This window comes from Tupaia chinensis, unplaced genomic scaffold (assembly GCF_000334495.1).
Source record: "Tupaia chinensis unplaced genomic scaffold, TupChi_1.0 Scaffold000024_1, whole genome shotgun sequence".
NCBI classification, from domain to species: Eukaryota; Metazoa; Chordata; class Mammalia; order Scandentia; family Tupaiidae; genus Tupaia; species Tupaia belangeri.
Window position 1 is genome coordinate 804,300 of NW_006159454.1, and position 18,048 is coordinate 822,347.

The window sequence follows — 18,048 nt, forward strand, 5'->3', positions numbered from 1 at the left end:
AGTGAAAAAAAACAGAAATAACTTAGTTGCAGGTTAGACATGGCACGGATTCTTCGCAGGCCCTCCCATCAATGGAGACTCTGTACCCTGGCCACATGAGCCCGGGCTGACTGTGTGACTTGCTTCAACTCAGAATACGGCACGAGTGCGGTGGCTCTGAAACCTGGGCTCACGGCCTGCAGCTCCTGCTCCTCTCTGTATCCTGCCACCATGAGAAGCAGCCCAGTCTGGTCCACTGCAGGACAGAAGCAGCTGCCTGGAGAACCGACCGCAGGCTGCCACCTCAGACCGCCGTACCTGAGCTGCGCAGGTGACTGCAGAGCACAGAACCAGGCGGGCTCAGCGTGTCACCCCGTGGACCAGCTCGACGGACTCGTGAACACACACGCTGTTGTTATGGCAAGCCCGAGTTTTGTGGCGGTTTATTGCACAGTGACTGACAACTCATATCAATGTCAATGACCGATATGAGACTGGCTAAAGACATGTATGGGTCATTCCTAAAAGGGGACACCATAGAGTTACTCTCTGTAACTGTAGCTTTGGCAAGAGCTCCAAGATACATTAACAAGCTTCAGTCTGGAGATCTCAGAAACTCGTGCCAACAGTATGGACACTCAGACAACCCTGTCGTGCAGGTGCCATTACTAATCCTGTTTGTTAAATGAAAACCCGAGGCCCAGAGAGATTAAGTCTTGTAGCTTGTTTGAAGACCAAACAGCAAGCGTTTGGGCTGTGGACTGAACCCCTAGGAGGTCTAGCTGCAAATGTGACATGATACTACTGCTCATTCTAGCATCGTCCACTCCCATTTCCCCACTTTGTTCTATTTCTAACCTTGCTCCGCTTCATTATAGTCACCCACTATATATCTACCTTTCAAATTGGATTTCCCACATTTTAGTGCTGTCAGTTACTACCTGAATAAACTGACCTTAATCCAAAGAACATAAGCTAAAGCCACCCACAGCGCACGGCGGTCACACGATGCCCTGTGATGCCAGGGCAATGTGGAAGGGTCCCAGGTTTGCACCCGTAGGTCTCCTGTGCAGACTGGATGTGCACACTCACGCCTGTCATCCTGGATGGCCTCCCATCATGGGGGTGTAAGTAGGGGCGGGGTCAGGTGATGGTGTGGTGGTTAAAGCAGCTGGATCCCACATGGCCGACTATGCAGTCTGAATACTGGACTGGGTGGCTTAAGAAACACACTGGGGGCCAGCAGGTGGCATGGTGGGTAAGGGGCCTGGAATCCCACATGGCTGACTGTGATTGCAGTCCCAGACCTGGTGGCTTGCTTTCTCACTTTCAGTCTCTCTCTCTCACATGTTGGTCAAATTAAAAATAAATAAAGTTAGGGACCAGCAGTTAGCATAATGGTTATGTCGCTGGACTCCCATGTAGTCGAGTCCCAGACCTAGTGGCTTAAACTCACGCCGGGCGCATGTGTGTGCGTGCCCAAGATCCCGAGAGGAGAATGGAAGAGAAGGGATTGCGGCGTGGCCATCCCCCCGGGGGGCGATTTCTCGCTTTCTGTCTCTCTGTCTCTCTGTCTGGCAAGCGCACACACCCTATAGCAAACAAAAAAAAAAAAAAAAAAAAGAAAAAAAAATAAAATTAAAAAAAATAATTCTTAAAAAAAAAAAAAAAAAAAAAAAAGGAAGAGAAACATGCCAGGCACATGTGTGTATGCACCCAAAATCCCGAGAGGAGAATGGAGAAGAGACTGCACGTGACCATCTCCCCTGGGGGAATGCTTTCACATACTCTCTAGCAAGCACATGTACCTAATGACAAATTTTTAAAAAGAAAGAAAAAAGTAGGGGGACTTAAAAAGGACTCAATTTGGTAGAAATCATGACTAACTACAGGAAAAGAGTATGGGAACAAACAGGGAGGGAAGCCTGGGAGCAGAGGTAAGACTTTACTCACCATCAAGTCTTTTCATAAAAACTCATTGCCTTTACTCATGACAGAATGCACGTACTTGAGAGGGAGGGAGGGGGGCAGAGAGAAGGGGAGAGCGAAGAGCGCCCTCCACAAGGTCCGGTCACACTGCGACCCCCCCCCCACCTCCAGCCACCAAACCTTGGCTATTAAGGTGTGAGCCGGGCTTGTGTCAGGCTGAACAGGCTGGAGGTCTGAACTGTGGTCACCATGTGGGATCAAGCTTCTCCTGAGCAGTGTGCGTTACTGCTCTGCCATGGAGCTGGCCCTTTCCTAAAGTCTTAATTATGTAGATGTTTACGTATGCATCTCTCGTTATTTTAAAGAGAGATTTTTGCTATGGGGCGTATGCACTTGCCAGAGAGAGAGACAAAGTGAGAAATCACTCCTGAAGGGGAATGGCCATGCTGCGATCCCCTCTTCTCAATTTTCCTCTTGAGATTTTGGGCATGCATATACATGTGCCTGGTGTGAGTTTTAAGCTGCTAGGTCCAGGACTCGAACCGTGGCTGGCCGTATGGGAGTACAGCACCTTAGCCACCACACCACCTGCTGGCTCCTATGTATTCATCTCTTTCTTTTAGAGAGATATTTTTGCTAGTAAGGCATGTGTGCTAGGTGGAGAGAAAGCAAGAAATCACCCCCCAGGGCGATGGCCATGCCACAATCCCTTCTTCTCCATTCTCCTCTCGGGATCTTAGCCACACATGCCTGGGGTAAGTTTCAAACCACTGGGTCTGCGACTTGAACTGCGGTCGACTACATGGGAGTCCAGCAGTGTAACTACTGTATCAATGCTGGTCCCCATGTATGCCCCTCTTTAAAAAGGAGAATCAATAAATGACATTTAGGTAACATGCTCAGGAGATACGGTGTACAAAAGAATCTCATCAGTACATGTGCTGTTATATTAAAATGCATTCTATAATTACGTCACTACAACTAGGGGGGTAAAAGTTTCCAGGTATTGTTACAGCAAAACGTGAAACTGATTCTGAGGTTCTATTAATAAGGAGATCTCTTATTTGCTTACCTATTTCTATACTTCACAACAGTCTACAACAATACACTACTTTTTTGTCAGAAATTAGAAAACAGTTTCTCCTATATCTAAAAGAAATTAAATTATAAACAGCCACATACTTCTGAATCTTGACTCAGGTCAATGCAGAAAGCAATTCACCATCTAAGTAGACAATTGTTAAAGTATATGTGTACACACACACACAAAATAGCAAAAATTAAAAAAGTTAAATTCCCAGCAGAAGGCTGGATACAAGTATTATAAAATGATTAAAGATAAGGCAGATCTATGTACTGATATAAGAAGGTGCCCAAGATTCAATGCTATTAATACTGACATTTAGGGAATTTTTTTTTTTTTTTTTTTTTTGACATAGGACACAGGTACTTGCTGGAGAGACAGAGAGACACAGACAGAGAGAAAGTAAGAAATCACCCCTCGCACCGACCCTTCCCTGGGAGGATGGCCATGTCTCAATCCCTCCTCCTCCATTCTTCTCTTGGGATTTTGGTCACACCTGCACATGTGCCTGGTGTGATTTTTAAGCTGCCAAGTCCGGAACTCGAACCTGCAGGAGGTGCTTTGTCACCTCCCCCTTCCTTTTCTGTCTTTGGTGGGGCATACCCTATTGCTAAAACCAAACAAACAAAAACCAAAAGTAGCAAAGAAACCAAAAGGAGGGAGAGTAGGTGGTCATTCCCAGACTCCTCCACTCGACTGTCGGCTACTCGCAAATTAAAATGGAGGGGAGCCATGACAAGTGAGGCCCGCATCCGGAATTACCCAACAGCCGACCGCAGGCCAACCCCCTAGGTTAGAGACCTAACGCTTTAACAAGTACATACACACAAGGCGGAGCCTAACAGAACATCACCCATGAGACGGTATTTACCTTTGGAGTCGGCGTTTGGAAACAGCCTGTTCCATGGAACCTTATTTTTGTGTGGAAGAGAGAGCAAATAGTTTCTAGCTTTTAAGTTTATAATACAATTCAGGTCTTCCTGTGATGGGGATCCAAGGATACCTATCAGATAAAATAATTACCATTAACTATTAATACCAAGGCGAGTCACTATACACTCCGCTGTGGGGAAGAATGGAGCATGGTAATTAACGTCTTCTCGCTACCTCCCAAAGCGTACCTTTCTTAGCTAGTCTGAACACAAAGGTCCTGAACATGTTTGAATTAGGGCAAGTTAAAAGCTCATGTTGGGGCAGTCCCAGTGGCAGAGATGGTAGGGCACCACCTGCATGACACTGGAGCCACGGGAGGCTGCGGTTTAGATCTCAGTCGAACTGAAAATATCAGGGGTGCCCACACTTGCCCGTGACCCCATCCAGCTGGGAGGTAGGGGAAGGATTGTGGTGTGGGGAGACTCTGCTGAGTGCAGCACCTCTGTTTCTCTCATACAAGGAAAAAAAAACACACAAAAACAAACTTGTCTCCCATATGTTAAAGAACGGTTAGAACTATTCTTAATTTAATGAACTGATACCGATGTTACTGTGGGCAGGCAGAATGAGTAACGTAGCCCCAAGTGCTGGGAACCTTACCGAGAATGTGGTTCAGCTGGTCGAGGTAGTGCTTCCCGGGGAAGATGGGTCTGTTCGAGAGCATCTCTGCCAGGATGCAGCCCACGGACCAGATGTCGATGGACTTGGTGTAGCCCTGCGGGAGAGAGGGAGAGAGGGCCGGCCTGCGGTGCTGCTGCTGAGAGGGGGCCTTCCTGCGGGGCAGGGAGCGGGGCCTCTCCTCGGACTCTACAGTTCAGAAATACACGACACAGCATGGAAAACTAGCAATAATTTAGCTTTCTTAGGAGAGGCTGAACAATCAAGATGACTTGATTTCATTTCTCTTCAAAGTCTACGAACTTATTATTAAATCCGAATTGTAGAAATATACTTCAGTCCTATAAAAATCAAATGGTTTGAGATTTAGAATTCATATAAGCTGAGCTGAAAAAAGGAAAAACTGGCAACACGCATTGCTTTAGAACATTTGGGGTCTGTCTGCTCATCCTAGGAAATCAACTTAAAAGGAGAGGCGCTGCTCGAGTTCCAGAATATCTTCATCCATCTTGCGGGCCAGTTTCAAAAAGTGAAGGTGAAAAACCTCGATCGCTGTCCTTTCCCCTTCCACACCAAAATCCTGTGCTGGCTCCAACGTATTTTACCAAACCCAATTTTTCAGTATTTCGATCTTCCCTTTTCTATTTATTTTTCAGGTATAAATTTTCTTTTAAAGGAATTATTAGAAGTCACAGAGAAATCCTGTCTAAATCATAACAGTGCAAAGATAATATTTCTCCTGGAACATAAGTTAATTTTTATGGACAATATTAGGTACAGTGATAAATGGAAGAAGAAATGTGGAAACAGCCAGGAAAAAAATCAGTCAGTATTTAACTGTAAGGGAACAGGGAACCAGCAGATGGCATAATGGTTATGTCGCTGGACTCCCACATCCTCAACCGTAGTTTGAGGCTCAGCCCTGGCAGCTTAAAATTCACGCTGGGCTATGTGCGTGCATGGCCAAAACCCGAGGAGGAGAATGGAGGAGAACCGCAGCACGGCCATTCCCTAGGGGGTGATTTCTCACTTTCTGTCTCTCTACCTCTGGCGAGCACACACCCTATAGCAAAAATCACTATTAAAAAAAAATAAAAATGAAGGAAACAAAGTAAAATCTTTTGGAAAATCAAAGTCAGTGATGAGATCTATAGGTAAGATAAAATGAGGTTGAATTTTAAAATAATTCTTTTTCAGACTCTTATTCAAACTAATTTTTGCTTCCTGCCAAAGCTAAATAGAGAGAAATACTGAAAATTCACAACAAATAAAGAGCAGCATCAGAACTTCCGAGGGAAACAGACGCTGGAAGTCTGGGGCAGGGAAAGTGCAAGGTGAGACCAGGGTGCCTGGTGCCAGAAAGCAAGGATGTGCCCAACGCCAGTGAGCAACTGTCACCTGGGACTCCCACTTGCCAAACCTGGGACGATTTGGGAATCCAAATACATAATGGTAGAAACGAGTTACACACAACTGAGTACATAAATGGAGAGAATTAAAACACAGGAATGACAGGGTTACAGAAATTCATGGTAAAGAACACCTCTGCTCAGGGGCGGTCTGTAACCTTGTATCACTGATGAGCCGCTGTGGGGGCTGAATCCCTGGGACGGCTAGTCACACCTCTGGCCTCGACTCATCCAAGGCCAGGAGCACACCCGCTAACCCCCACTGTGACAGCCCCAATGACTCCACCACCACATGTCCCCAGGAACACACGCGGAAGCATTTACAACCTCCAGTTACAACTCACTACTCTCCAATGACTCAGAAAACATAAGCGTGCACACATCAAGAGAGAACGAGTTGGTGAGCGTGACTCTGGGGAAAGGGTACCCGGCGGTTCTGTGAGGGTGGTAGAGAGACCCCCGTGGGCTCCCTACGGGGATCCGAGTGGCCACTGTACTCACTATACTACTGAGACGTCCTCTCACCCCTCTCGTTCTCCCACAAGTGTGCAAGAACTGCACGGCTGTGTGACACGACCGACGTATGTAAATGGCTACAGGGGGGCTATCTGTATAATTCGAGAGAGATGGTGGCTTCCGAATGTGTGAGGTTAGAGCCGTGCCTAGGTATGAGCACGGGGTAGGCCAATGGATGTCAGTAAAACAGCATGAGAACTTGCTGACATGACTTCAGATTCCACACTGCAATTACCACTCACTGCGTCTGGGTGTAGTATCAAAGAAGAGTCCCAAGTCGCTGTGAAGAGTGCCAAATCCGCCCCCTCTACCAACTACTTCTCTGTGTGAAGACTTCTTCTCCAACTTAAACCAAACAATGTATCTGCCTGAATGCAGAAGTGGATGAGAACCCAGCCACCAGCTAAGGCTGAGTTAAAGAGATACACACAAATGTAAAAAATGCCACTCTTCTCACTAACATGTTTATCTTGTGGAAAATAAACACATTCTTATAAGAAGATCTAATTTATGTTAACATAACTGGGCTAATTTTTAATTTTTTTGGAGGTTTTTGCTATAGGGCATGTGCGCTCGCCAGACAGAGAGAGAAAGCAAGAAATCACTCCCCACAGGGGATGGCCACGCCACAATCCCTTCTCCTCCATGCTCCTCTCAGGATCCTGGGCACGCATACACAAGCGCCTGGCGTGCATTTAAGTCACTGGGTCCTGGACTCGAACTGCAGTCGATTACATGGGAGTCCAGCGACATAGCCATTACACCAACTGCTGGTCCCTATAACGGGGCTAATTTTTTAAAAATAAATTAATACATTTTCAAAATTTCATTTAATTTATATACTGTAAATGATGATAGATACAACCCATATAAATAGAATCTGCTTAAAGGTCCTTGATAATTGTTAAAGAGAGTTAAAAGGATCTCGGGCTAGCTTGTGGTGTGGTAGTTAACGCAGCTGGATCCCGCCATGGCTGATCCCCCCATGGGGGGTGCTTTCTCATCTTCCCAACTCCTGTATCTCTCTCTGGCAAGCGTATATGCCCTCTTACAAATTAAAAAAATTAAAATTAAAATAAAGGGGTCCTGTGGCCAGAAGGTTAAGAACAAATACCTTACATTTTGGTTGAAATTTCTCTGAAAGTTGAAATTCTTTCAAAATGTAATGTTACCAACACACATACACATAGTACTCTAGTTTGCCAAAGCTGGGGCAATATGAATTAGAAAGATAATGGACAGCACATTAAAAAAAAAAAATGAGGCCCAGAATAGCTTTAAAAACAAGGGTGAGAGAGGAAGAGAAAGGGGGAAAAAAGAAAACTATTTTATAGATTAGCGCTGCTAATAAAGGTAAGAGGAAGACTATACTCAGCAAAGAGCCATTTCATAACCCTGATACAGGAAGGGCAGGTGCGATGGGCCTCAGTTGTCCTGAAGCCACTGGCCACGGGCAGTGGGAAACAGTGCAGAGACCGGGTCCCCAGGAGCCTGAGGTGCCTGCAGGGAAACGTGGGGACACACGTGACCTACACCTGAGAGGATGAGGTGCAGAGATGCAGAGGTGAACCGCTCTGAGCACTAACCCGGCTGTCCCGTGCAAAGCACTTGATGTCTTAAAGAAAGGAGGGCAGGAGGGCTGCTGATTAGGTCCCAGACCGAAAGCAAAACAAAAGACTTTTGGGACGGACAAGTGGGATGTCACGGCATGGATTCTAACCTCTTCAGGATGCTCAGGGAACTGTGGCTCTGGGAAAGACACCCCTATTAGGAAGGTCAGCAGGCCCCAAAGGGCCTAGAAGTAAAATGGTGCTTTATGTTGCTGACAAGTCAGACGCTCGAGGAGCAGGGGAGGACACGAGAAAGAGAGGGGATGAGGGCTAAGGAAGAGCATGTGTGAACAGCTCGTGGTTCGAGGTAAGGGGTACACAGGTGTTTACTGTACTCTCAATTTTTTGTGGATTTGAAAATTTTCAAAATTAAGAAAATAAAATATGAATACACTGCTAGTATGAATACACTGCTAGAAATATACATCCATGCACACACACATGTGTGTGTGTGCGCTAAGATTTTTGCCATAGGGCATGCACACTTGCCAGAGACTGACACAATTAGAAAAGTGAGAGATCACCCCCTGGGGGAGGCCATACCACAATCCCTTCTCCATTATTCACCCAGCATGGTTTTCAAGCCACTGGGTCTGGGATGCGAACTGCTGAGTTGGCCATTCGGGATCTGGGCCTTAACCACCATACCACCTGCTGGCCCCAAAATGATATTCTCAGTCTAGGTGCTACCAAGAAAAAAAACATCTTGTTTTCGCTACAGAAACTCTGCAACTACTTAGCAGAGGAGAGTGCTGGGCACCTCAAACACCGGCCCACCCGGATGGGCTGCAGCGTCCTGGGAGCGACTGGGGAAGTGAAGATGGCAGAGGCATCTCAGGTTGGAACGGCGGCTGCAAGTCCGAGACATCTCCAGGACGGACAAGCAACGGCCTTCCTTCACAGCTGGCGTGCACACGCACACTCATCGGGGTGGCTGCCACGCGGCCAGTCACAGGAAGTCTGTCATGTGGGGTTATTTGTAATACAGAATTACAGGAGAATCAATACAGCATTTTCTTCTTTGAATCATCTGTTAACACGAAATCCCTCTTTATAATAAAATTTACTTTAATGGGTTTTTACTTTCATAGCTAAACTGAACAAATGCAGGATATCAAGAGTAACTACTTTAAACCAATCTCGTCTTTTCACAAAAGCAAACTAACAGCTTTTCACCACTTATAAAGGATGGAGAGAGAATGAAGCCTTCAAGCTAATTAGACCTGTTCCTTTCATCTTTGCTAAGCTCCTCAGGACTATTTTTGGTTCCTGAGCCACAGACAGGAGGTCCAATGTCTATTTTTGTTCCTTTCTTCATGTATCTTAATGTACTTCAGCAGATGGAATTGTGTTTAAGAATCTCATAACCTTGAGATATTAGATGTAGGTAGTACGTCAGGCTCACTTACCCAATTTGGACACTTTATTCATATGCAATTTGCAAATGGTCTATTAAAAATACTGACTCTCAGGGCTGGCAGGTGGCATGGTGGTTAAGGGTGCTGGCCTCCCACATGGCCAACTGCAGTTCAAGTCTTGGACCTAGTGGCTTGCTTTCTCACTTTCTCTTCCTCTCTCACTCCCTCCCTCTCTGGTCAAATTAAAACAAATAAATAAAGGGATAAAGTTAAAGAAAATAATTCTTTATTAAAAAATTAATAAATAAAGAGACCAGCAGTTGGCATAATGGCTATGTCACAGGACTCCCACATAGTTGACCGTGGTTCAAGTCCCGGACCCGATGGCTTAAACTCACGCTGGGCGTGTGCGCGTGCGTGCCCAAGATCCCGAGAGGAGAATGGAGGAGAAGGGATTGAGGCATTGAAATCCCTCCGGGGGGATGATTTCTTGCTCTCTGTCTCTCTCTGTCCTCCTGGTGAGCACGTGTGCCCTACAGCAAAAACCTCTCCAGGGACCAGCAGTTAGCATAATGGCTACATTGCTGAACTCCCATGTAGTTGATCGTGGTTCGAGTCCTGGACCTGGTGACTTAAACTCACGCCGGGCACATGTGCGTGCATGCCCAAGATCCCAAGAAAAGAATGGAGGAGAGGGGATTGCGGTGTGGCCATCCCCTCAGGGAGTGATTTTTGTCTGTCTCTCTCTGTCTTTCAGGTGAACGCATGCACCCCACAGCAAAAACCTTTCCAAAAAAATGAATAAGTAAATAAAAAAATTAAATAAATAAATAAATAAAAATACTGAGTCCCCATTTCCTCAGTAGCTCTTAATTTTTGCCTCTTGGCTCATAATCCTAACAGGGATGTCATGCTTCACTTTTTCTTGCTTTTATAAATATGACCAATCATTTCTTCTGGCCAGGACACAGACCCTGTTAGTAGTCTGGATGTGACCTGGACGCACTCTGCAAAGCCTCTCAGAGAGCAGATGAAGGCACTTCATTTGGAGAACTATCATGTCATTTCAAAAGAATCCACAGCAACTAGGAGTTTCTTTCTATAGCTTCTGTTTCTTCAAGTACAACAAATTATACGGTAATTTTGCTGACGAGACACTCTTCACTAGCAGGTAAATCGAACCTTTGCAGGCAGCCTTGGTCTGTGTTACCAGGGAGACGCACTGGGTAACTCTGACACAAAGTCCGTCTGCACCTAGCAGGGGCAGCAGCAGGTGTGAGCGGCACAGGCAGGACTTCAGGACGGCTACCACGAGGCGGGACGTGCCCCGGCCCTAGTAACTGACCGGAAAGGTACACGAGCCCGCTCTGCTGCAGCTCAGCACGACTCGGGGCCCACAAGTTCAGTGCTGAACAAGGAGATTAGGACAGCGCCTCGCTGTGGCCAGACAGGCTGTGCCTCTATTCAAGCAGAGATTTTTGGGAAGTCCCCTTACTTCCTTGTTTCCTTTTTATGCAAGTGCAGTCCTTACCTTGGAATTCAACATGATTTCCGGAGCCCTGTACCAACGTGTGGCTACGTACTCTGTCAGGAACCCTGTGTGATCATGGTCTGGGTCTGCAACACGGGCCAGGCCAAAGTCGCAGATCTACGAGAGAGCAAAACACGACAGTAACAATGATGATAAGCAGTAGCGACACGTGTCAGATACGGGTCTGGGAATTTGACTAACTCATCACTTACTCCTGCTAAAGGAGAGCAATACACGTCAGAGGTGAGGGCACAGGCCCAGGAGTCTCCTGTAGGGCACAGCTTAAACAGGAATCCGCCTCCCATCATCTGCTTGGTACATACGAACCTGTCTGAAGTTACCAACGCCACCCAGGGCCCTTTCCAGGGCTCACTCCTGCTGCAAATCCTGGAACATTGCTGGAATCAGCTCCTCAGCCCCCCGCTTTCTGCTATCCTCCACTGAATCCGTGAAGGTAGCTATCTCCAAAGATTCTTTCCACTTCCCTCTCCTCCCGTCTAATCAAACCCACTCCTAAAGCTTTAAAATATGTTCTACGTACTGAGCAGGCACTCTTTTCTTTAAAAAAAAAAACAAAAACAAAACAAAACAAAAAACAAACCAAAAACAATGGGACCAGCAGTTAGTGTAATGGCTGTCGCTGGACTCCCATGTAGTCGGCCGCGGTTCGCATCCTGGGCCCAGCAGCTTAAACTCATGCTGGGCGCGTGTGCGTGTGTGCGCAAGATCCCGAGAGGAGAACGGAAGAGAAGGGATTGAGGCATGGCCATGCCCCCTGGGGTGATTTCGCACTTTCTGTCTCTCTGTCTCTTTCTATCTGGTGAGCGCACGCGCCCTCTAGCAAAACAAAACAAAACAAAACAAAACAAAACAAAACTCTTCAAAAAAATAAACCAAAAAACCCGTTTTTCATTTCACAGAACTGTGGGGTGACCCGTAATTACTGTGATATCGGACAGACCGACTTGATGAACAGGCACCTGTGGAGGGAGACTCGGAGGAAATGATACTGGAGCGCTGAAGAGACGCCAATCACAGAAACGCCCGAGGGAAGCCGGAGCAACGCCCCGAGAAAGGACCTGCTGGGGATGTCTGAGGACCGGGCAGAAAGGGGCCACTGCAGCTAAAACAGCTCTTGGGGCCAATCAGTGGTGTGGTGGTTATGGAGGCTGGCTCTCATATGGGCAATTGCATGGTTCGAGTCCCATACCCAGGAACATGTGTATACATGCCCAAAATCATGAAAAAGGAACTGGAGAAGAAGGGGTGTGGCGTGACTCTCCCCTACGGGGGGTTGCTTTCTCACTTTCTCTGTCTCTTTGGGTCCTCCAGCAAATTAGACCCCCCCCCAAAAAAAACACAAAAACTCAAGAAACAACACAAATAGTCTCTTGAATTAAATCCTTCCCCTACATCGTCTTTAGACTCAAGTTAGGTTTGTTTGGGCTTAGTAAAAGCTAGTCTCCCTGCCTGCAATCTAATCCATCCTCTAAATCCCTGCCTAAGTGTTATTACTGAAATATAAAAGGCTGGAGCCAGCAGGTGGCGCGGTGGTTGAGGCACTGGACTCCCACATGGCCGACCATGGCTCAAGTCTGGACCTGGCAGCTTGCTTCCTCTCTTTTTCTGTCTCTCTAGTTAGTGCACGTGCCCTAGAGCAAATTAAAAATAACAATAATAGGGCACGCGGATGGCATAGTGGTTATGTCACTGGACTTCTGCATAGCCGACGGCGGTTTGAGCTCGGGACCGGTGGCTCGAAACTCATGCTCTGTGCATGTGTACCAAAATCCCAGGAGGAGAAGGGACTGTGGTGTGGCCATCTCCCATGGGCGGTGATTCCTCACTTTCCCTCTCACTGTTGCACTCTCGCTCCCTCCCCAGTGAGGGCATGCACCCTAAGTAAAAAAAGCTCTACAAAACCAATAAAGATAACATTAAATTTTGTTTTTAAGGGAGATTTTTGCCATAGGGCACATGTGCTCATCGGAGAGACAGAGCAACAGTAAGTGAGGGATCACCCCCAGGGGGAATGGCCACGCTGCAATCCCTTCTCCTCCATTCTCCTCTCAGGATCTTGGCCACACACACACACATATGCCTGGCATGAGTTTTAAGTCCCTGGGTCCAGGACTTGAACCATAGTCGACTGTGGGGGAGTTTAGCAACGTAACCATTACGCCATCTGCTGGTCCCGAAATTAAATAATTCTTATTTTTAAGAGAGATTTTTGCTATAGGGCATGTGTGCTCTCTGGAGAGACAGAGATAGAAAGTGGAAAGCAAGAAATCACCCCCCCCTGGGGGGGAGGATGGCCACGCTGCAAGCCCTTCTCCATTTTCCTCTCAAGACTTTAGGCACACACACACGTGCCTGGTGTGAGTTTTAAGTCACCAGGTCCGGGACTCAAACCGTGGTTGACAACATGGAAGTAAAGCAAAATAACCATTATGCCATATGCTGGTCCCAAAAATGAAATAATTCTTAAAAAAAAGAAAAGAAAGATAAATGGCTTCTTTGGCTCAAAAGATTAAAAAAAATAATAAACAAACATATAAATGACCAGAGGCACGTATGTGCATGCCAGACAGAGAGAGACCAACCAAGAGACCGAGACCCCCCTCACGGGGCACGGTCACACTGCAATACTTTCCCCTCCGTTTCTCCTTCCATCAGGATTTGGGGCCCACGTGCATATGGCATGTTATTCAAACTGCTGGGACCTGGATCTGAACCATGGTCATCTGTGTGGGACCTGGACCTCGAGGCACAGTGCTATGCTATGGGCTGACATGGCTCAAGAATCTTTGAGCCAAGCCTGTCCACTGAATGACGGCCAAATTCCTTAAACACGGCTTTTAAGACTCTCGAACTGCCACCGAGCCACCCTGCAGATCTCCGTTTCCTCCATCGCCTCTGTCCCACATCTAGGCCCGGTCAGTCCAGCCTAGACTGCTCACACCCTCCTACACGAACGCTATCTCGACTGTGCATCTCTGCCCATGCCATTCCCTTAGCCTAACAGCTCGCTGCAAAGTCACCTCTTCTGAGTTTCCAGGAATCGGTTCATTGCTCGTTTTCCTGACCTCCCCGCTGTTCTGCTAGACTTCTAAGGGGCACGATCACAACCCGCGGAAGATGGCTGTGTGCATGGCTGTCTCCCCGGCTAGAACACGAGTCCCTAGGAAAGGGCGACACTTAGCTCAATTCTCACGTCTAAGGGTCCTGCATACAGTGGGCGCTGGGATTTGGTGAATGCAGGCCTTACTTTAACATTTACGGGGCACAACTAGGTAGACTGATCAGCAGAGTGTCTAGGAATGACCATTTCCCACAGTATCCGAACTGCTGAAATCTTTTAAAAATAAAAATCAGGGTATAAAGCGTTAAGAAAACCTCACATTAGACCTAGCCATGGTGGCACAAGTGGAAAGGTGCACTGAGTGACAGGGAAGCCACATGGGAAGGCCCCAGGTTTGAATCCCCCAGTTGAGCTGAACATTCCAGTACACTGTGAGCCTAGCTGGCTGGAAGGCTAGGGGAAGAACACAGCGTGGCCCTGTCAGAGGCCCTCGTCTCTCTCTCTCTCTCTGACAAGGGTCTCAATGTCTTGACACCCTTGTCAAATATGGAATAAACTTTCAAAAAATTCTGTATTAATAATGTTAACAAAATTGTATTTTTCAATAAAATTAAGAAGGAAAAATGAAAAATTAGTATAAGGAGCATGCCTTTACAGCAGGTTACAGACTTCCCAGGTACAGGAGTCAGGGAGGCAAGCATTACAGCCACCAGAAGGTGCAGAGGGTGTGAGGGACACGGCATCTCCACAAGGCCAGGGGGAGACTTCTCACTGGTGCTCCCTGAGCACCTCTGACCTGCCACGCTGCACTGTGCTGTTTGGGCTTGTTCACTGGGACAAGTCGGTGACTTCTTTTTTTTTTTTTTTGAGAGGTTTTTCACTATAGGGCGCGTGTGCTCGCCAGCCAGACAGAGAGAGACATAGAGACAGAAAGCGAGAAATCACCCCCCAGGGGAGATGGTCACGCCGCAATCCCTTGTCCTCCATTCTCCTCTCAGGATCCTGGGCATGCACGCACACGCGCCTGGCGTGAGTTTTAAGCCACCGGGTCCGGGACGCGAACCACGGTCGACTACATGGGAGTCCAGCGACATAGCCATTACGCGAATTGCTGGTTCCCAAGTCGGTGACTTCTGTGACATCTCATGCTCATCTTTGAGATTCTCTTCTGAGTATTTGTACCCATGTGAGTGACGCACACACTCCATATGTACATTTTTAAGACTTAAGTGAACTGTACTACTTTAAGTGTCTAAAATATCCTGCTGTATTTCTGACTCTGTTAAATCAGGTTTTGAGAACACTGCCTGATTATGCAGGTGGTGAGGGTGTGAGTTGGTGAGAGGTGAATAAAGTGGCTGTAGGCCAAGACAAGTCGTTATCAGCGAAGAGAGAACAGAGGAAGTGCCTGGTTCTATTTGTCTAATTCTTAAGGATGAACACTTGCATGCAAAGTGAGAGCCAACTTTTCCCAGAAATATTATCTACTGGAAATATTGACTAACAATGTCTCCAAACAAAAGCGATCTGCCATGACAGGACTGTGATGATAAGAAACTAAAAGCAAAAAGAAAAATACTCTGAAAAATAAGAATTCTTATAGTAATTTTCCAAGAAAATCACTAAGAGCCAAAGAAGCAGCAGAACCATTCCTAATGGCAGTTCCACTCTTTCTGTGTGCAGCTGGTTTTTAGTTGCATGGATCCGGGCTAAAGGAGCAGTTGCATCCCATGCAGAAAGTGCACGCAACTGTGCTGGAGGAACCAGAGGTGTTCGAGTGCAACCTGCAGCCCACACACATCTGACGAAGGACGCTGTCCTCCACGGCTCAGGAAGTTGGCCATCCTGTTTCAAACCTCCAGTGAGTGTATTAGGTGACCACCTGATGACCACTGCCTCGACAGTTCCAGAAGGTTCTCCGTGATATACTCCCAACCAATCTCTCCAGCTGAGTGCCAGTAAATCCCTGACTCATCCATGCTGCAGCCATAAATGTGTTCTGTCCTAGTCCCTTTCTTTTTATCCTCTTATGAAGGAGAGGGTGTGGGAGGAGAGACAGAGATGCGTATTTCTGACTAGGTCCTGCCACGCTGTGATCTTCCTGCCCTGGATTCCTAATTAGCTAGCGCACAGCATGTGCAATCACGCTGAGCATGTTCGGGTTGGCCCAGGAACCAAACCCGGGACTCCTGAGCGGCTGACCGTGGCTGTGGCCCTCACATCTCAGTTACAGTATTAGTACAATCTACTGGAGATCAGATTTCTGACCTACCTGTTTTCAGAATCCAGGGATAGACACTCATTTCCCGTGCCTGTATCCCTTCCAAGGCTTCATGCTGTAACCTCGGTTGAACTCCAGTCCAAGAAGCGATTACCGCTACGCGCCTATGTGTGCTTTCTAAGTGGATTTATTTATTTATTTGTCAGAGGGGTCGTGCTCACCAGAGAGCTGGAGGGAGAGAAAGGACCCCCACAATGGGCTGAGGTTGTGCTGCCATCTCTTCGTCCCTCCATCCCTTCAGATTTAGGGCGTGTGTGCACGTGTGCCCAAGTGTTTTCTTTCTCTCTCTCTTTTTTTTTTTTTGAGTTCCTGCTCTTAAATAGAAATCTTTGATCCATTTTGAGATACTTTTCTCATTCTTTTGCATGTGGCAAGCTAGCTGTCTCAGAATCATTTATATTCTTTCTCCTAGTGAATGGTCTAGGCAACCTTGTCAAAAATCATGACAGGGCCAGCAGGTGGCGTGGTGGTTAAGGGCGCTAGACTCCCACATAGCTAACTATGGTTCGAGTCCCAAACCTGGTGGCTTGCTTTCTCACTTTTCTTCTCCCTCCTTCCCTCTCTCCCTTCCTGTCTGTCTGTCTGTCTGTCTCTCTCTCTCTCTGGTCAAGTTTAAAGAAAGAAGGTTAAACGATACTTAAAACAATCATACCCTACAGACATATAGGCTTAGCTGCCGACCCAGTCTCAGTCCGCTCCCTGCATGCCTGTCCTATGCCACCAGCGCACTGTCTTGGTCACTGCAGCTCTGGAGTAAGTTTTGAAATCAGGAGGCATGACAGTCCCCCAGCTTTGCTCTTTGCTAAGATTATTTTGGCTATTCTGGATCTCTCGAATTTGTGTATACATTGCAAGAACAGCCTGTCAATTTCTGCAGAAAAAAAAAAAAAATGCCAGCTGGGGCTTTGATAAGGACTGTACTAAATCTTTACACCAATGTGAGCAACTGCCACCCTAACTATATTAAGTCTTCTGATCCAGGAACGTGCAATGTCTACCCATTTATTCAAGTCTTCTTGAGCTCCTGTGCACTTTTATTAGACCGACTCAGCACCACATCTAAGACATCGGTAGATTTGTCTTCCTTTTTTTTTTTTTTTATTGCTATAGGGCACGTGCACTCGCCAGAGAGACAGAAAGCGAGAAATCACCCCCCAGGGCAGATGGCCATGCCACAATCCCTTCTCCTCCGTTCTCCTCTTGGGATCTTGGGCACACACACACGCACCTGGCGTGAGTTTAAGCTACCGGGTCTGGGACTCAAACTGCGGTCGACTACATGGGAGTCCAGTGACAGCCATTATGCTAACTGCTGGTCCCCCTGGATTCTTCTCTTGATTTAGCCCTGCAACCTATTAAAATAGAAATATATAAGAGCTGCACATTTTCAGGAGAACTGAGAAAACTATAAAGGATCGTGGGTTTTCCTATTTATTTGGAATGCTTTATTAGGTATTGAAGTCAGTAAGGTTATATTTTCTCCATTTTCTGAGTGTCTTTTGTGTAAAATGTATTGAAGAAAAAGGTCACCAATGAAACATGATTTCAAAACTGACACATAACACACAAGATCCTATTCACACATATAAAATATAATAATGTACATGTATTGGGGCTGGCAGGTGGCATGGTAGTTAAGGACCCTGGACTCCCACATGGCCAACTGTGGTTCTGGTCCCAGACCTGGAGGCTTGTTTTCTGACTTTCTCTCTCTCTTT

The 18,048-nt window shown here is 46.8% G+C and overlaps 1 protein-coding gene across 1 annotated transcript in view; it reads right to left on the reverse strand.

The window, feature by feature from the left end:
- Positions 1 to 18,048, reverse strand: part of MAPK1 (mitogen-activated protein kinase 1) — a gene marked incomplete at its 5' end in the record, with an annotated part of 45,118 nt that overhangs the window by 22,809 nt on the left and 4,261 nt on the right. Inside the window, 3 exon segments of the mRNA XM_014586841.2 lie at positions 3,864 to 3,995; positions 4,526 to 4,640; positions 10,968 to 11,084. Of these exon segments, the coding sequence (XP_014442327.1) occupies positions 3,864 to 3,995; positions 4,526 to 4,640; positions 10,968 to 11,084 (364 nt within the window).